The sequence below is a fragment of the Mesocricetus auratus genome, unplaced genomic scaffold (genome assembly GCF_017639785.1).
Source record: "Mesocricetus auratus isolate SY011 unplaced genomic scaffold, BCM_Maur_2.0 Super-Scaffold_100020, whole genome shotgun sequence".
NCBI lineage: Eukaryota > Metazoa > Chordata > Mammalia > Rodentia > Cricetidae > Mesocricetus > Mesocricetus auratus.
The window spans coordinates 27,749,243-27,767,750 of NW_024429201.1; the positions used below are offsets into that span (position 1 = coordinate 27,749,243).

The 18,508-nt window shown below is 41.5% G+C and overlaps 1 protein-coding gene across 6 annotated transcripts in view; it reads left to right on the forward strand.

Annotated features, from left to right (window-relative positions):
• Atg10 (autophagy related 10) overlaps positions 1 to 14,301 on the forward strand; it is a 285,271-nt gene extending 270,970 nt beyond the window's left edge. For 4 of the 6 annotated variants that reach the window (XM_040729108.1, XM_021223407.2, XM_021223386.2 and 1 more), the window contains exons 6-8: positions 9,688 to 9,785; positions 10,404 to 10,519; positions 13,849 to 14,301. In XM_040729108.1, coding sequence (XP_040585042.1) covers positions 9,688 to 9,785; positions 10,404 to 10,503 — 198 coding nt within the window. In that variant the 3' untranslated portion in view covers positions 10,504 to 10,519; positions 13,849 to 14,301. Of the gene's footprint in view, positions 1 to 9,687; positions 9,786 to 10,403; positions 10,521 to 13,848 lie in introns of those variants that run through there. The other 2 variants (XM_040729110.1, XM_040729109.1) reach the window with 2 other exon arrangements.
• The last annotated feature ends 4,207 nt before the right edge of the window (positions 14,302 to 18,508 follow it).

Below are 18,508 nucleotides of genomic sequence, written 5' to 3' on the forward strand. Positions count from 1 at the left end.
AACTGAGCATATGTGTGTCTTCTGAAAGGAAGTTCACAGGTGATCAAATCCGGTTTCATTCTTTGTTCTCTATTTTTCCTGACCTCTGTGTACTTCTCATAGAAGTTTGTGAATGTCCATGATTTTAAAGTAAGTAAGTAGATGTTTGAAGGGGTGAACTAGAGTGTTGAGATGGAGGAAGGGACTGTCCTAGACATGGTCTGGTTGGATGCAAGATGAGCTGCAGTGTGGTGAGCTGGAGCTGTGAAGGGCCTTTGCCATCATTACGTGAATGGCGTTAAGCATGAGGCTCAGAGTGGCCAGAGCAAAGTCCTCCACAGAGGGGCGCTGTGGCTGAGGGCACACCATCACCACCTGCCCAATGCTGGTGCTCACTCTCCTACACACGGGGAGGACAAGGAAGACACCTCTCTCCATGTTTTGTTTGTTTTGTTGTTGACGCAGGGTCTTGCTATTTGCTTTGGTTGTCTTGGGACTTGCTATGTAGGCTAGGCTAGCCTTGAACTCAGAGAGATCAACCTGTCTCTGACTCCCACCTGCTGGGATTAAAGGCATGTGCCACCACTGTCCGGCCTAACCTTTTTCCAATTTAAGGAATGTGCTCAGAGTGGAACAATGATCAGGCTGACGGAAGCTCAGTATGTGAAATTGTATCTGTGCCCTCCCAGAGAGCTGAGAGAATTAAGAAATGAACCAAGTGGCTCGTCATGTTTATTGCATGTAAGATGAAGGCGCAGTATTATCATTCTCTGATAGTCACATCTAATAGTTCTAAAAGCAATTCCCAGGATTCATGTCAGACTTACTTTATGAGACGTCTAACCATTGCAAAATTAAATTTCATAAGAGAATGTGTCTATATAACTCCTCTGGAGTTACAGAGATAGAAATCTGACCCATCATGTCTGTTTCCACAGAAAACGGCTTAGTAGACCGGTGTTCCAGGGAAGTGCTCATTGAGTCGTGAGGCCTCACACAGCTTTGCCTGAGTACTTCCTCCTTTCTGAGTGTGCATTTGCTTAGTTCATTGGTACTAACAGCAGATGGTAGCACTTACACACGAATTTACCTCTCAAACTGATCCTAAGCAAATGCCACTAGAAAGATCCTGCCAGATTTGATGTTCTTTCATTTCTGAAAAAAAAATTAAAAAGTGTGTTAAGCAAATCAGTTGTAGAAATTAGTTTAGTTTTATTTTTCTTTGATTCCAGCACTTAATTCGTAAGTGAACTAACTAAGGACTGCTTTCATCTCTGCATCTGGCTATCTACAGGGAAAGTGGAAGCTGCAGATATTATCTCCTGATGGGATTAGTTTTAAAAGAAAGGACCATTGCAGAGAAGTAGCTTTTGAAAATTATTGTCCCGACTAATTGTCTTCCCTGGTCACATACATCAGAGCGTTTGAAACTCTCTCCCCTGCTGTGTTGGCTCGTTTTATGTCAGCTTGACACAAGCTGAAGTCATCTGAGAGGAGGAAACCTCAATTAAGGAAATGCCTCCCTAAGGTCAGGCAGTAGGCAAGCCTGTAGGACATTTTCTTAGTTAGTGACTGATGAGGGAGTGCCCAGCCACTGTGGGTGGTGCCATCCCTTGGCTGCTGGTTCTGGGTTCTAGCAGAAAGCACTGAGAAAGCCACAGGGAGCAAGCCAATAAGCAGCACCCCTCAGCGGCCTATGTCAGTTCCGCCTCCAGGTTCCTGCCCTGTGTGAGTTCCTGTCCTGACTACCCTCAGTGAAGGAAATGCTAGGTTACCTTCCTGACCTAATAAACTCTTTCCTGCCCAGGTTGCTTTGGCCATAGTGTTTCCTCGCAGCAATGACAACTCTAAGACGCCTACTTGGTCTGAACACAAAATGTCCTACAGGCTAATTTTCTCCAACTGAAAGAAGCTAGTATAGTTTAGAAAGCATTGGGTGCTGAGCACATGCAGGTTAACCACGTGATCAATTAAGGATATTGATGATGCATTGCCAGAAGGTTTCATGGTTAGCAGCACACTTGAAGGATCTCACAGCCAAACAAATCTTTGATCATTAGGAAACCAACAGTGCTCACCCTGTATAGAAAAAATGTTGCGTGTAATTTGAATTCATGTACTTTCTTATTTATTCATTTAGCAAGCAATAATTCTTATATAATATTCAATTTTTATGATAAAAGGATCTGCATTTTAAAAATATGGCTACTAGCTGGACAGTGGTGGCGCACGCCTTTAACCCCAGCACTCGGGAGGCAGTGGCAGGTGGATCTCTGTGTGTTTGAGGCCAGCCTGGTCTACACAGAGAAACCCTGATCAAAGTTGTTTTCACCAACCCTACATGTAGGCTCAGGGCTACTAACCTAAATGTCTGCTCTGAAATCCACAACTGTGTGAACATCAACAATAGTTCCAAATTTTGGAGTATTAGAGTTGGGGTTTTAAATGAGAAATGTTCAGTTTGTGAAAGGTATGAAAATATCCCCAAACCTCCAAACTTATGACACTTCTGGTCCCAAGCATTTAGGATAAGGGAGATAAGAATTTACTTTCAGTATTTTAAAACATTAATATTCCATCTATCTTTGAAAAGTAATTCATGGTCTGGTTAATTTTCTCCAACTGAAAGAAGCTAGAATAGTTTAGAAAGCATTGGGTGTTGAGCACATGCAGGTTAACCACGTGATCAATTAAGGATATTGATGACGCATTGCCAGGTTTCATGGTTAGCAGCACACTTGAAGGATCTCACAGCCAAACAGACCTTTGAACTCTTCAAATGAAACCCCTTTCTGACATTCTAATGATAGAAGTGCAGCTGGGTCCCTCATTGACTCTACCACAGGAACTTCCTGTGGACATCTACCTTTCCTTCCTGTCCTGTGTAATGCTGCTGTCATCTGTCACACCCATATGCACCATAACCCAACTCTACAATGCCATAACTTTCTCTTATGTAATTCATGTCATTTAAATTGGTTCAATAAAATTAAATTAAATATATTAAATCATAGTCCGTGTTTTGAGACAGGATGCCACTGTGTGGGCCAGCTGGCCTTGAACTTCCTTATTCTCCACCTCAGCCTCCGTAGGACTGGGATTACAAGCATGTGCCACCCCTCCCAGTTCCTCCTTCCCTCCAGATCCACCCCCTTTTATGTCTTTCATTTAAAAAGAACAGGTTTCTAAGATGTAATGGTGAAACATGACAAAATAAAATGCAATAAATCAAAGCAAAAACTACCATATCAAAGTCGTACCCTGTAATCCAACAGTAAGAAAAGTCCCAAGATGAGGCTCAAGAGTCAGAGGCCCAGTCATAGCTATAACAGATACGAAGAGGACCTGGTGCAGACCCATGTAGGCCCTGTGCTTGCTGCTTAATTCTCTGTTAGCTCTAGCTAACACCTCAGATACTATGCCAACTAGATATGGAGTAGAAAACCTTTTCTTGTCTTGAGTTTCTCTTCATTTAATTTGAAGTTGGTCATAGGTTTGCTGTAAATTGCCTTCATTATATTTAGGTATGTCCTTTGTATCCCTAATCACTACAGGATTTTTATCATCATGGAGGGGTGTTGGGTTTTGTCAAAGGCCTTTTCTGCATCTAATGACATGATCATGTGGTTTTTGTCTTTCAGTTTGTTTATATGGTGGATTATATTTTCTGATTTTTGTATATTGAATCATCCCTATCTCTCTAAGATGAAGCCTAATTATTCATGATGGATGATCTTTTGATATATTCTTGGGTTTGGTTTGCAAGTATTTTATTGGACATTTCTGCATCTATGTTCATAATGGAAATAAGTCTGTAATTTTCTTCTTTTGTAGCAACTTTGTGTAGTTTAGGTATCAGGGTGACTGTGATCTCCCAAAATGAATTTGGCAATGTTCCTTCTGTTCTGTTTTAGAAATTATTTGAGGAATATTCATGTTAACTCTTCTTTGAAAGTCTGGTAGAATTCTGCTCTAAAACCATCTGGCCCTGAACTTTCTTTGGTTGGGAGGCTTTTAATGACTTCTTCAATTTCCTTAGAGGTTGTAGGTCTATTTAAATTGTTTATCTGATTTTGATTTAACTTTGGTAAGTGGTGCCTATTGAGGAAATTACCAGTTTCTTTTAGATTTTCCAGTTTGGTGGAGTACAGGCTTTTAAAGTATATCCTTATGATTCTCTGGATTTCCTCATTGTTTGTTTTTATGTCCCCCTTTTCATTTCTGATTTTGTTAATTTGAATATTCTCTCTCTTTTGTTTAGTTAATGTGGATAAGGGTTTGTCTATCTGGTTGATTTTCTCAAAGAAGCAACTCTTTGTTTCATTGATTCTTTGTATTGTTCTCTTTGTTTCTATTTTATTGATTTAAGCTTGCAGTTTGATTGTTTCTTATCATCTACTCCTATTGTGATTACTTATTTTTGTTCTAGAGATTTCAGGTGTGCTGGTAAGTTGTAAGTATGAGATCACTCCAATTTTTATTTTTAATGCAGACACCTAATGCTATGAACATTCCTGATAGCACCACTTTCATTGATTTCCATAAGTTTGGATATGTTTTATATTTATTTCCATTGAATTCTAGAAAGTCTTTAATTTCTTTCTTATTTCTGCCTTGATCCATTTTTCGGTCAGTGGAGAGTTGTTCTAAGTTTCCGTGAGTTTGTAAGCTTTGTGTTGTTTCTGTTGTTGTTGATATCCAGTTTTAATCTGTGGTGGTCAGATAGGATGCAAGGAGGCATTTCAGTTTTCTTGTATATGTGGAGACTTGCTTTATGTACAAGTATGTGGTCAGTTTTGAGGAAAATTCCATGAGGTGCTGAGAGAAAATATGTTCTTTTGTGTTTGAGTGAAATGTTGTGTAAGCAACTGTTAGGTCCATTTGTTTTATAACTTCCGTTAGCACTAGTATTTCTGTGTTTAGCTTTTATCTAGATAACCTGCTCATTAGTGAGAGTGGGGTATTAAAGTCAACCACTGTCATCAGTGTGTGAGAGGCAATATGTGATTTAAGCTGTAGTGGTATTTCTTTACAAACTTGGGTTCATGGATGTTAAGAATTGAAATGTCATCTTGGTGGATTTTTTTTTCTTTGATGAGTATGTAGTGTCCTTCTCCATCTCTTTTGATTAGTTTTAGCTTAAAGTCTATTTTGTTAGATACTAAAATGGCTACACCAGCTTGCTTCTTAGGTCCATTTACTTGGACTATCTTTTCCAACCTTTTACACTGAGATAATGTCTATCCTTGATGTTGAGATATGTTTCTTGGATGCAGCAGAAGGGTGGATCCTGTTTTTGCATCCATTCTGTTAGCCAGTGTCATTTTACTGGGGGATTGAGGCCATTGATGTCGAGAGATAACAATGACCAATGTTGTTGATTCCTGTTATGTTGGTGGTGGTGGTGGTGTATGGTGTGTGTGTGTGTGTGTGTGTGTGTGTGTGTGTGTGTGTGTGTGTTTGCTACCCTTCTTTTGGCTTTGCTGGTGTGAAATGATTTATTTCCTGCGTTTTCTTGGTCGGAGTTTTCCTTCTAGCACCTTTTGTAGGGCAGGATTTGTAGCTAGATATTGTTTACAATTGACTTTATCATGGAACATCTTATTTTCTCTATCTATGATGATGGCAATTTTTATTGTATGTAGTAGTCTTGACTAGCGTCTGTGGTCTCTTAGAGTCTACAACACATTTGTCTAGGCCTTTCTGTCTTTTAGATTCTCAATTGAAAAGTCAGGGGTAATTATAATAGGCCTGACGTTATATGTTACTTAATCTTTTTCCTTTGCAGTATTTAATACTCTTTCTTTGTTCAGTATGCTTGTCGTTTTTGGTCGTTATGTCCTGAGGGGACTTTATTTTCTGGTCCAATCTATCTGGTATTCTGTGTGCTTCTTGTACCTTTATAGCCATCTCCTTCTTTAGGTTAGGAAATTTCTTCTATGATTTTGTTGAAGACAATTTCTAGTCCTTTGAGCTGGGATTCTTCTTCCTCTGTTTCTATTATTCTTTGGTTTGGTCTCTTCATAGTATACCAAATCTTCTGGGCTTCATGGGATTTTGGGTCTTTTGGGGGGATCTTTTTGTTGTTGTTGTTTATATTTAACATTTTCTTTGATTGATGTATCCCTTTATTCTATCATATCTTCTTTCTTACAACTCTTGTATTCTTTTAGTGAAGTTTGCCTCTGTAGTTCCTGTTCCAATTTCTAAATTTTCCATTTCCAGAATTCCTTCAGTTTGTTTTCTTTTTTGCTTCTATTTCCATTTTCAGATATTAATTAGTTTTAGTTATGTCCTTCAACTGTTGGTTTGTATTTTCTTGTATTTCTTTAAGGGATATATTCATTTCCTCTTTAAGGACCTCTATCATCTTTATATACTTAGTTTTAAGGTTGTTTTCTTTGCCTCCACTATGTTGGAATAGTCAGGGCCTGTTGTGGTATGATATCTGGGCTCTAGTAGAGACATACTTCCCGAGCTGTTGTTGATTGTGTTTTTATACTGGTACCTGGGCATCTGGGTTTAGGATGATTATATGATATGTGTAGATGCTGATTTCTGAATTTGTCTTTGTTGGGTGCCTCTAGTAGAGACATGCTTCCCTGAGTGCTGTTGATTGTGTTTTTATGCTGGTATCTGGGTATCTGGGTTTGGAATGATTATATGATATGTCAAGGTGCTACTTCCTGGATTTGTCTTTGTTGGGTGGATGCTTTGCTCCTCGGTTTCTGTTTCCTCACTGGATTTTTGGAGAGTGTGATGGCTGTGTGTTGCCTGTTTTCCTGGCCTGCTCACCTGGTGTGTTCACAGGGAATGCATGCATAGCACCTTCTAGCACCATGAACACTACCTAGTAGGGATGAAGCTTCCATGCCTACCCCAATTTAACCCTTCTTATTCCATTGTTTCCCTTTAACATTTTCTATCTATGTGTTCTAACACCTCTTCCTTGGAGGCCCCTCACTGTAATTGTCCCTTATTAAATTTCTGACCTCAATGGGTATTCTAATATGGAAATTCAAATAACATACAGAAATTATAGAAAACATATGACATTTATCTTTCTGTGTCTAGGTTACCTCACTCAGGATGGTTGTTTCTAGCTACATTCATTTGCCTGAGAATTCCATAATTTCATTTTTCATAACAGCCACCTAAAGTTCCACTGTGTAAATGTACCACATTTTCATTATCTATTCATCAGTTGATGGGTATCTGGCGCTTGATTCCATTTCGTGGTTATTGTAAATAGAGCAACAATGAACATGGATGAGCAGGATGTAAAATACTTTGGTATATGCCCAAGACTGTAATATCTAGAACATATGGTATATCTGTTTTCATTTTTCTGAGGAAACTCTGCACTGATTTCCATAGTGGTTGTACCAGTTTCCTCTCCCAACTGTAGTGAATAAGTGTTTCCCTTTCTCTGAATCAGTTTGTTTTATTGACCTTGGCAGTTCTGATTGGGGTAAGAAGAAACCTCAAAGTAATTTTAATTTGTATTTTCCTAATGGCTAAAATGTTGAACTTTTTTTTCAAATATTTCACAGCTATTTGTATTTCATCTTTTGAAGAATGACTTTAGATCATACCCCATTTGTAACTGGATTGTTTATTTTCTTGATGTTAAGTTTTGGGGGTTCTTTGCTTATTCTAGATACTAACCCTTTGTCAGATATATAGATGGTAAAGATTTTTCCCTGTTCTGTATGTGTCTCTTCACTCATATGAGGGTGTCCTTCACTGTATAGAAACTGTTTAGTTTCATGGGTTCCATTTATTAATTGTTGTCATTTTTTATTGAGACAAGGTCTCACTGGGTAGATAAGGCTGGTCTTGAACTCATAGAGATCTGCCTGCCTCTGCTTCCGAAATGTTGGTAGTCAACACGTGAGACCACACTCAGCAACATATAGGATATCAGAGCAATTCCTAATGTTTTTTTTAATGCCCAAGCTTTCAGTTTACCTGAGTGTGGTGGCTCACATCTATAATCCAACACTCAGCCGGCTGAGGCAAAAAGATTGCTATGAACTGGAGGCCAGGCTGGGCTACATAGTAATTTCTAGGCCAGACAGAACTATATATTAAGATCTGATCTCAAAATAAACCAAAAAAAAAAAAACTAGGGCTGGTAAGATTGCTCAGTGGGTGAATCAATCCTAATGACATGAGTTTGGTCCCTAGGGTCTACATGGTAGGAGGATATAGCCACATCCTCTGACCTACCCACATTTACCAACCTACATACTTAATAAATGAAAAGATAATTTAAAAAACAATATATTGATAATCCTAGTTATCCTATGTATCTAAATCTTTTGTTAACTCAGACATTTCTTTCTTGTAGTTGTAATCAGTTGTCAAGTATTCCTAAATCTTAAGATACTAATCAGTGATTTCTTTAATGCTGCAAATTTACAATGCATTCATGAGTGAGAGAGAGAGAGAGAGAGAGAGAGAGAGAGAGAGAGAGAGAGAGAGAGAGAGAGAGAGAGAGAGAGAGACTAGAGTATTGAATCTAGGGTCTCATATAGTAAAAATCTTTCAGTAAAACCTATACTATGAGGAATATAGGTCTAGTATAAAACCTTTACTATCACTGCAAGACCACAGTCTGAATGGCATATTCTGGTCTATGTATCTATGAATTAATTAATAGCTAAGCATGAAGTCTCTGTCAAGCATTCTTATGTGCACATTTCTGATGTTACATCATTGAAGAGTTGCAGTCATTCTATCCAATAAGGAAGGAGTCAGAAAATGATCGAGGTTCTCCTAAAACTCACAGTTCCTCAGTGGTAGAGCAGGAGTCTTACTACAGAGCTTGTGTGCACTCGTACCCATTCTCTGTACGGAATGAGCAAAGATAACAAAGAGCCCAATCCTCACAACACAGCAACCAGCCAGCAGAGCTGTAGTGCCCAGGTTCCTCAACTGCTCCAGGAAAATGGTTCCCTGAGCTGAACTGTGTCTATGCACCTCCTTTGAGGTCTTGTAAGATGTAGACCATACTCCTCTAAGAGGCAAGTCCTCGACTGTATAATGAAACTGTTCTGTATGAGTCAGTAAGTCCTTCAGGAAGCCCGGTGTGAAAGTTCAAGACTCTTCCCAGAGGTTCTCAGTACGGTGGCTGGTGCTTCACCCATGTGTGCCCTCCAGACTGTGTGGCCCTGTTAGGTTGCCTTCAGAACACCTGCTATTATCATTGGGCCTATGTCTCTGTGTTGCTGTCTGTCTCCTGTCTTTGAATCAAGTTCCATGAGACTAGAGACTTTGCTTCCTCTAGAGATATACTAGTCTACAAAAATATACCTAGATCTATTCCTGAGAGACATATGAAAAGTGATTTCTCTTATGTTGAATTAATAAATATTAGCTTAAGACAGATGAAGGATCCAAAATCAAGTTGCACAGGAGACTTGCCAGAGGCACAGCGCAAATGAGTTGTGACCCCACGGCCCAGTAATGGGCAGGAATGGGGGTAGGAAAGGAGCCGATAGAAAATTAGAAAACTTTGCCATTTGTCCTCAGATCACTGCATGTGTGCATGTGCACATGTGCTTGTATGCAAACATGCATGTGCATATGTGTGCACACACACAGGGAGAGGGAGAGAAATGGTATACACATTTTAAATAATGAAAAGTGAAGCAAATTGTTTAATGTTTCAATGGAGTTCAACGGCAGTTTGAATTGTTCAAGGAGCATCCTATACTTGGGCAACCGTTCTTTGTTCTACATCCCTGCAAGACAAATGAATTCATGACTGCTGTGCTGAAACACCCGCAGAAAATCAATAGGTAAGAAACACCTTTAAGACACATTGTACTTTACTCTGACTTTAAAAGTATAAATCTTTTCATGCAACTCTAAAAGCTGGGCTAAAATAAGAAATATTCTTTCTAATAGCAATGGTGAACACATTGATTTTGGCTATGTGCTAAGTGTCCTGAGTTTTAGATGTATGAACACATTGGGCTTTTATTACATCCCAAAACTAAATACCACTGTTTTACTCAGTTTTCAGGCAAGGCTAAAGCACAGAGGAGTTGGGTGACTCTGCCGAAGTTACGCAGCTAGTCTGGGGTAGGACTGGGACTTGAACACAGCATTTTTACCTCAGCACCACTGTCTTACCTGCTGCACTCAGCTGGCTCAATAACTGCTTAAATTCAAATGAAGGCTTGGACCATCAGGAGAAATCAGGGGCCCTTCAACTACGTTGGTGGGAGATCATTATATACTCCAGGATCACAGATCCAACTTATACCATGTGACTGCCATAAGGATTCTGGGATTCCAAGCAAGCCCACGTCTTGGGGAAAGGCCTCATTTCTCTTCCTTTTGGCCACTTTCTGGTTCTCCACTAGAAACTGTGATACAGAATTTATACTACATGTGTTTCACTTGTTTCCTAGAAATGTCAACTACATCACTTCATGGCTGAGCATCATGGGGCCAGTTGTTGGTCTGAATCTACCTCTGAGCTATGCTAAGGCAACATCACAGGATGAATGATTTGTTGACAAGCGAGGTAAAGAGCAAAGCCTGGGTGCATGCTTCACTGTCAGTGACACTGATGGTGTCTCTCTTACCCTTAGCTACACCTCTGATCTGGGGGCCAGTGTCCATCGGCTTTATTGGGTTTGGCCCTGGCTAGGTCTTTAGTGTTGCCATTATTTTAGAGGTGCTTTACCTGCAACAAGGGCACCCACAGAACTGCAGGAGTGAATGGTTTTATTTTATGGCCAACACTCTAGAAATAAGACTTTACTGCTCACCTCTGTTCTCTTTGCTTTGTTCTTGCTCCCGATCTCCGCTGACCCTAGAAGCTGTGGCACCAGAGTGTTTATGCAAATTCACTGCAGCATCTCATGTCACCAAGATTTGATGCAGATTTCTTCCCTTGGGAAGAAATGTCTGCAAACCTGTTTGGAATAGTGGTTGTATGGAAGGAACACGTCACAGATTCAGGTCGCTATACATAGCAAAATGCGTCTAATTCAGTGACATTGCAATGCTGGCATCACTGCTCACACATTTTCCTCTAGGCACAGTTCCTTTTCTGTTGGAGAGATTGATGGGGAAATATATTTGTGTGTTTGGTCTCACATAAAAACTTGTCTCTGAAAATTAATGTTATAAAAATGACCCATCTTAAACTATCCTCCTACAGTTAAACTCAGGAGCAATGGATTATTTCTCTGTCTCCCCAAAAGTGTGTGTGTGTGTGTGTGTGTGTGTACATAAAAAATACATACAAAGTAAAAAATTATTGATGATTTTATCATAATAATGTGTTTTACAAACACAGTATGGCATGATAACTGGACGTTTTTAAATAGCTATAGGAAACATTTAAGCATTGCAAATAAAAATAACGCAATTATTTTTCCTTCTACCTGTGAGGGTCACAACCACTCTGCTGCATACTACAGGCTTTTGTGCAAGTCTTCATAGCCCTACAACTTTCTTTCTTTTTAGTATGAGAATGACAAGCTGCCTCACAACACTGCTGTGAGAACTACATTAAGTCATTAATGTACAACTATTAAATGTTCACTTGTCACATAGTCAGCTGCTATTATTAATTCAGTTAGTTTGTCCAGCTGGTTTTTGGTCTTGCTTTGGCCCAGTATTTCTTCATTATGCCCATTTTCCTTCCTTTTGAAATGATAATGTATATCCTGTGCCATTATATGTTGGAAGTATATGATTTTATTTTGATTTTATAGGTGGTTACAGTTAAGAGATTGTCATGAATCGCAGAAGAGACTTTGAACTTTGGAATTTTAAACATTGTTGAGGCTGTGATAGACTATGGGGACTTTTGAAGTTGGGCTGAATGCTTTTTGCATTATGATATGACTACAAGCCTATAAGGGACTAGGGAGGGGAATGTGGTGGTCTGAATAAAATGGCCCCTAAGAGCTCCTAGGGAGTGGCTTTATTTGAAAGGATTAGGATAGGTAGCCTTGTTGGAGTAGATGTGACCTAACTAAGACAGTCTCTTCACAACAACAGAACACTAACTAAGACAATAGGTCTGCCCCTTTATCCCTCCTAGTCTTCCACACATCTACCTGCTTTCTGCGATGAGTTAAAGCAGCGTAAGGTTTTAACAAGTGCAGCTGACCAGCCTTGAACTTTCCAGCCTCCAGAACCAGGAGTCAAAACAAACCTGTTCCATTATGAATCAACTTTAGATGTTTTCTTACAGCAAGAAAAACGGAGCCACATGTGGCCAGAGATGAATTTGTGAGAGTAGTATCTGTTCTAAGGGGAATCATGGAAGTCTGCAGAGCACCCCAGTCCACATCTGCGGAGCACCCCAGTCCACATGTGCAGAGCACCTGAATCCACATCTGCGGAGCACCCCAGCCCACATCTGCGGAGCACCCCAGTCCACGCCTGCAGAGCACCTGCACATGGTGCACATGGCATGTTTACTTAGTGGCACTTTGGCAGGGCCATATCTGCCCAATAAGAACTGAACTCTCAGAAGGAGTGGAAATAGAAAAGGGTTAATCTAAGCTGCTAGAAAAGCTACAAGTGAATTCAAAGTGCTGAGCTGCACATATTCCTACTAGGATGAGAGCTTTTGTGTATGCTTGCTGGGCACCTTGCTGTTACACTTTAACATCTTCACAGCTTCTGCAAGGGAGTTTTCCCTTCACCCTCCCTAATCTGAACAACAATTTCTCAGCAAATCGTTTCCCCAGCCCTTCCTCCTGTGTGTGTGTGTGTGTGTGTGTGTGTGTGTGTGTGTCTGTGTCTGTGTGTGTGTGTGTGTGTCTGTGTGTGTGTGTCTGTGTGTGTGTGTGTGTGTCTGTGTCTGTGTGTCTGTGTGTCTGTGTGTGTGTGTGTGTGTGTCTGTGTCTGTGTGTGTGTGTGTGTGTGTGTCTGTGTCTGTGTGTGTGTGTATGTATGTAATGATAAGGATTTCTCTGTGGCTTTGGAGGCTCTCCTGGAACTCACTATGTAGACCAAGCTGGCCTCGAACTCACAGAGATCCACCTGCCTCTGCCTCCCCAGTGCTGGGATTAAAGGTGTGCGCCACCACTGCCCGGTGAGAGAGGCACTTTTAAATGGTGCATAACTGACATAGCTTGGGTGGCAGAAGGAGGCTGCTGCTGCGGTGAACACTAACAGTGTGTGTGTGTGTGTGTGTGTGTGTGTGTGTGTGTGTGTGTGTGTGTGTGTGTGTGCAGGTACTTGTGGGAGCTAAAGGATATTTGTAGGAGGAAACAGTGTGCCGCCATTAACCATGTGACTCAGCGAAAACCACTGTTTCCTCCTACAGATATTGGATCCCATGGAGTTGGAATTAGTGATAGTTGTGAGCTGATCTGTGTGAATTCTGGAAATGAAACTGGAGGTCCTCTTCAAGAGTAATAAATGCTCTTTTGTTTGTTTTATCATTTATTGAGACAGGGTTTCTCTTTATGGTCCTAGCTGCCCTGGAACTCGCTCTGTAAACCAGGCTGGCCTTGAAAGATCTGCCTGCCCCTGCCCCTGCCCCTGCCCCTGCCCCTGCCCCTGCCCCTGCCCCTGCCCCTGCCCCTGCCCCTGCCGTGCTGGAATTATAGGTGTGTACCGTAACTGTTAGGCAGCAGTAGACACTCTTCACCACGAGCCATCTCGGCCTCCTCACCTGACATTCTGACATGTATCTGGATTCTGAGGGAGGTGCCAGGGACACACGACCTGGAGAATGCTATAGTCCAGTGGAAACAGGCAGAAGGAGACTCTGGGCCATAGGATGCATGCTTTAGCCGAGGGATGGGAAGCAGGTGTCTAGGAAGGCTTTGAAGCAAAGAAATGTGAGCCAACTGATGAAAGACATGTCCTCTGTCCTGCCAGGAGGTGGTGAGAACTGAGGCTGCCTACCGACTCTGCGCCAGACTGAAGAGCCGTTTGTTACCGTCCCACTGCGAGTGTGTACATGCCTGAGAACCACAGAGAGCGACTGAAGCGATTTGAGGTGTTCACGTAGTCACATTAGCACTTTAGAGAGAAAGTACTTTTCAAATTCTGCTGCTCCACACAACTATCTCACAGAGGTTTTCCATCATTGCATTGACAAAGTGGAGAATGACGAGTGTCTGGCCAAGTACCAAGGACATGTATGTTTCAGTTCTTACCTGGGGCCTTCTAAACAGAGCCTGCTGGGGGCTCCAGAATCCTGAGTCACCTGAGGCAGGGCATCAAGCCTCTCCTAGCCTCTGTTTTGTGATGTGTCAAATGTCTGAAAGTATATTTAATCCAGTATGTTGGATATTACTTTTTTAAATAAAGACCACTTTAGAAAGAAAATATCAGCTGTATTTCACATTGTGAAAGTATTGTCATATGAACTCTGCTTTCAGCCAGCCATTGTCCTCAATGGTGGAATTTGTCCCGAAACACAGGCATCGTGACGCGCTTCATCCCTGGGTGGGTATAGGTCAGCCTGACGCACACGAGTGTTATAAGTGGTGTATGCTGTCATGTATGTGTGGCTTTGCCACTGACTGAGCTGTCTTCAAGCACAATGGCTGTGTCCATGTGGTCTGTGTGCACGTATGTGTGGAATCTGTAAGGAAATGCATGTGTCTGGTGAGGTAGGCTGGGTATGTACTGGTTTGTGATACAGACAGGTTTCTAACTCCGAGGAATGGAGATCTGAAAGTGAGCAGGCAGATTAGTTCCTTCCCCTTCAAAGCCCATGTCATGACCTTGTCACTGCTGCCCAGTGAGTTGATGGCCACCAGGACTTAGGCAGTATTTAACTGTTCCTGTGCCCACAGCCCTGCATACTCTCAAGGACTCTAGGCTAAAGCTGTCCCTGTGGGTTTGAGTTTTGTTGTTTCTAATACAGAGTTTTGCACTGTATCTCTAGAAGGCCTAGAAATCAATATGTAACCTAGTTTGGCCACACACCCACAGTAATTCTCCTGCCTCGGCCTCCAGAGTGCTTGGCTTACAGGTATAAGATAATGCGCACACATTATGCCTCAGTATTTTATAGGGTGTATTGGTGTTTTTACTTTTTTTTCAAGAATGGACAGCACTAGAAGAAACCATCCTGAGTGAGGTAACCCAGTTACAAAAAGACAAACATGGTATGTACTCACTCATATATGGGTTTTAGACATGGATCAGGATAATGCCAGTCTGCACTTCCACTGACAGAGAGTCTGGGAAACAGGAAAGAACCTAAGAGAGATATGCATGGTGTTTGTACTTTTTTATTCTTCAGTTTGGTAGTTTAAAACAGGACCACAAGCCTTGTTTTACCTTTTATGTTGTCAGTGGCGACATCTAGTGGTCTTGTTGCCGGTGCCCTTCAGTGCAAGTCCTCTTTTGTATTAAAAATGAATCAAAACCCACATGTATTCTATGTTCTAATTAGTCTATGTAATAATAAACCCATAGCTCTGTGGTGCTTTTCTGGGCTCCTTTCAAAGTTGTCACGTGTCCCAAAGCCATTACTAGTTACAAAGAAAGCTGATAACAAAGACAGCTCAGCATCTCTGCACCATCCAGTGACTACCATTTGCCAGGCTCTGCATCATGCCTGGTACCTCACAGCACTCAGTCAGTATCTGTTGGATATTTTAATTACATAGGTAATTGCCAAGCCAGGGGATGTTGGTTTAAACAATAGAAATATGATCAGAGGTTGAAAGGCCAAGAACATTTAAAAAGTAGTTATCAATAGGATCCAATAGGGCATCCTCAATGGGTTTTCACCTATGAAGGTGAGGCTATAAATACCTATAATCCCAGCACTTGAATGGCTGAGGCAGAAGGACCGTCATGAGTTCAAGGCCACATTTGGCTAAATAATGACTACCAAGCCAGACCAGCATACTTATCAAAACTCTAGCAACAAAAATAAGTAAATGTACTGATGGTTCATGTACACTAAAGCTATACAGATTTTCTTGTTTTACCAGCATTGTGGCTACACAATCAGAATGTGTAGAAAATTTTAAATTATGGAAAATTTGAAACGTAAGAGTGGAATTCAAACTCACATACCTACAAATCAGAATTAATAAGCCAAGACCGTGCCATATTTGCTTCATTCAGTTCTTTAGCTGTGCCACTACCAGAAAGCAAATTTAGACATTATGGCATTTATTTCTATGGGTACAGACATTTTTTATTTGACTTTGTCCATCAATTTTTGCTTCATTTTTACTTATTGAACATTACAACCCCTAAGTTTGGAGTTTTGTCCTCTGCCTTTATCCTGATAGTATGCTTCATACCCACTATGAGACTATAAATTTACCAGTGTCTTTGGGCAACTTTGATTTATAAGGGCTACAGTCAGACCAACAAGTACAACCAAACAAGATTGGGCAGGTTCTGTGGGATGGATTAGTAATACTGTTCGTTCCCCACAGGCTCATTCGTGGCCTGGGACGTTGGTGGTAATGTTGAGGTGGGACCTCATCATAGTCAGTGTTCTACTGCTGTGAAGAGACGCCGTGACCATGGCAACTCTACTAAAAGGAAGCATTTAATTGGGGCGGGCTTACAGTTAAGAGATCTAGTCCATTTTCATCTTGAGAGGGAGCATGGCAACACTCAGGCAGAACATGGTGCTGAGGAATGTAGTTCAGAGCTCTGCATCTGGACCCACAGACAGCAAGAAGAGAGCCACGGGACCTGGCTTGGGCTTTTGAAACCTCAAAGCCCACTCCCCAGGGACACACGTCCGTCTTCAAACAGGACCACACCTCCTAATCCCTCCCAAGTAGTGTCACTCCCCAGTAACTAAGCATTTTAACATCTGAGTATGTGGAGGCCATTCTTAGTCAAATCACCAGAGACCTAGGGAAGTAACTATGTCAGGGGGCTCCAACCTCATGAGTGGATTAATGCTGTCTAACAGGATTGGGTCAGGCAGGACTTTAAGGATTAAGTAAGTTCTCTTGAAAATGTGCTGTTATAACTGGGCCCTATACTCACCTGAATAGGATCTCTCACCTGTATGTACTCCCTCTGTTGAGGACATCCACCGGAATGTCCTCACCACGGCTAACCAAGTGCACTGTCATGCCCCTCAGTCTCCAGAATCGTGAGTTATCTGAGAATAGGAAATGCAACTGAGAAAATGCCTCCATAATATTGGCCCTTAGGCAAGCATGTGGAGCATTTCTTGATTAATGGCCCAGCCCATTGTGGGTGGTGCTACACTGGGCACGTAGTCTTGGGTTGTATTAAAAACCAGGATGAAGCCGGGAGTTGGTGGTGCATGCCTTTAACCCCAGCATTTGGGAGGCAGAGGCAGGTGGATCTCTGTGAGTTCATGGCCAGCCTGATCTACAGAGAGAGTTTCAGGACAGACTCCAAAACAATAGAGAGAAACTCTGTCTTGGGGAAAAAAACAAAACAGGATGACTGAGGCAGTAAACAGTACCCCTTGAATGACTTACTTTAGCTCATGCCCCCAAGTTCCTACCTTGAGTGTCTGCCTTGACCTCCCTCGGGGATGGACTGTTACCTGAAAGTGCACAACGAACTAAATCCTTTTCTCCCCATATTACTGTCGTCACAATCTTTATCACAATAGAAAAGGGACTAATGCACTCCAGTTCTAGGGAACCCAACACATACTTCTGGTTTCCATAAGCATTGCACACGTGGTGTACACCCCTACATTCAGGCAAAACACTCATACACATAAAAATCTTTTAGAAAAATAAAATGGAAATTTACTATTGTAATTCTTCTCACAGTTGAACAGAACTATACAGTTGTTAGCTTCTTAACTACTTTTTAAAAGTCTAAAGATGAGTAAAAACATACTTTCAGAAACAATATATGTGCACTTGCATGCACACACACATAACCAGAAATTCGTGTGATATCAGGATGGTCCTACACCCCTTAAAATCGATGCATAGGATAAAACCTAGATCAAGAACCCTGTCTGATAAATGCGCACACTGTGGGCAAGAGGAAAAGGAGTGAAGTGCGGGGAAATGCATATACAGTGTCAAATACAGAATGAACAAGTCATCTCATGTTGATAAGACAGAAGAGTCTCGAGTGGAGCTCAGGGGAAGAGCAGGACGTAAAATGTGCACTATGCAAACATGAGGACCTCAGTTTAGGTCCCCAGAAGCAACAAGACAGCTGGGTATAATGGCGCACAGCTGTAACCCCAGTGCTGTAAAGGCTCTCTGGCCAGCCAGCCTAGCCTAATCAATGAGCTCCATGTTCAGTGAGAGACCCTGCCTCAAACAATAATGTGGGAACTGAATGAGCAAGGAAGACACCTGTTTCCAAATCAGGTGATAAGGAACAGAACATACCTCAGCAAGTTACAGTGCTGGGTTCAGCTGTGACTGAAGTGAAACACTGTCCCAGTGGCAGATCCACTACTGTCCAGGCTTCAACAAGGGTGTGTGCTACACAAGGCGAAGAAGGACTGTAAATTTGACACCATGAAAATGTGAGTTTGTGTAAGTGCTGTGTCCCTGCACTTTAAACCCAGCCACCTTAGTCAGCTACCGTGAGGTTT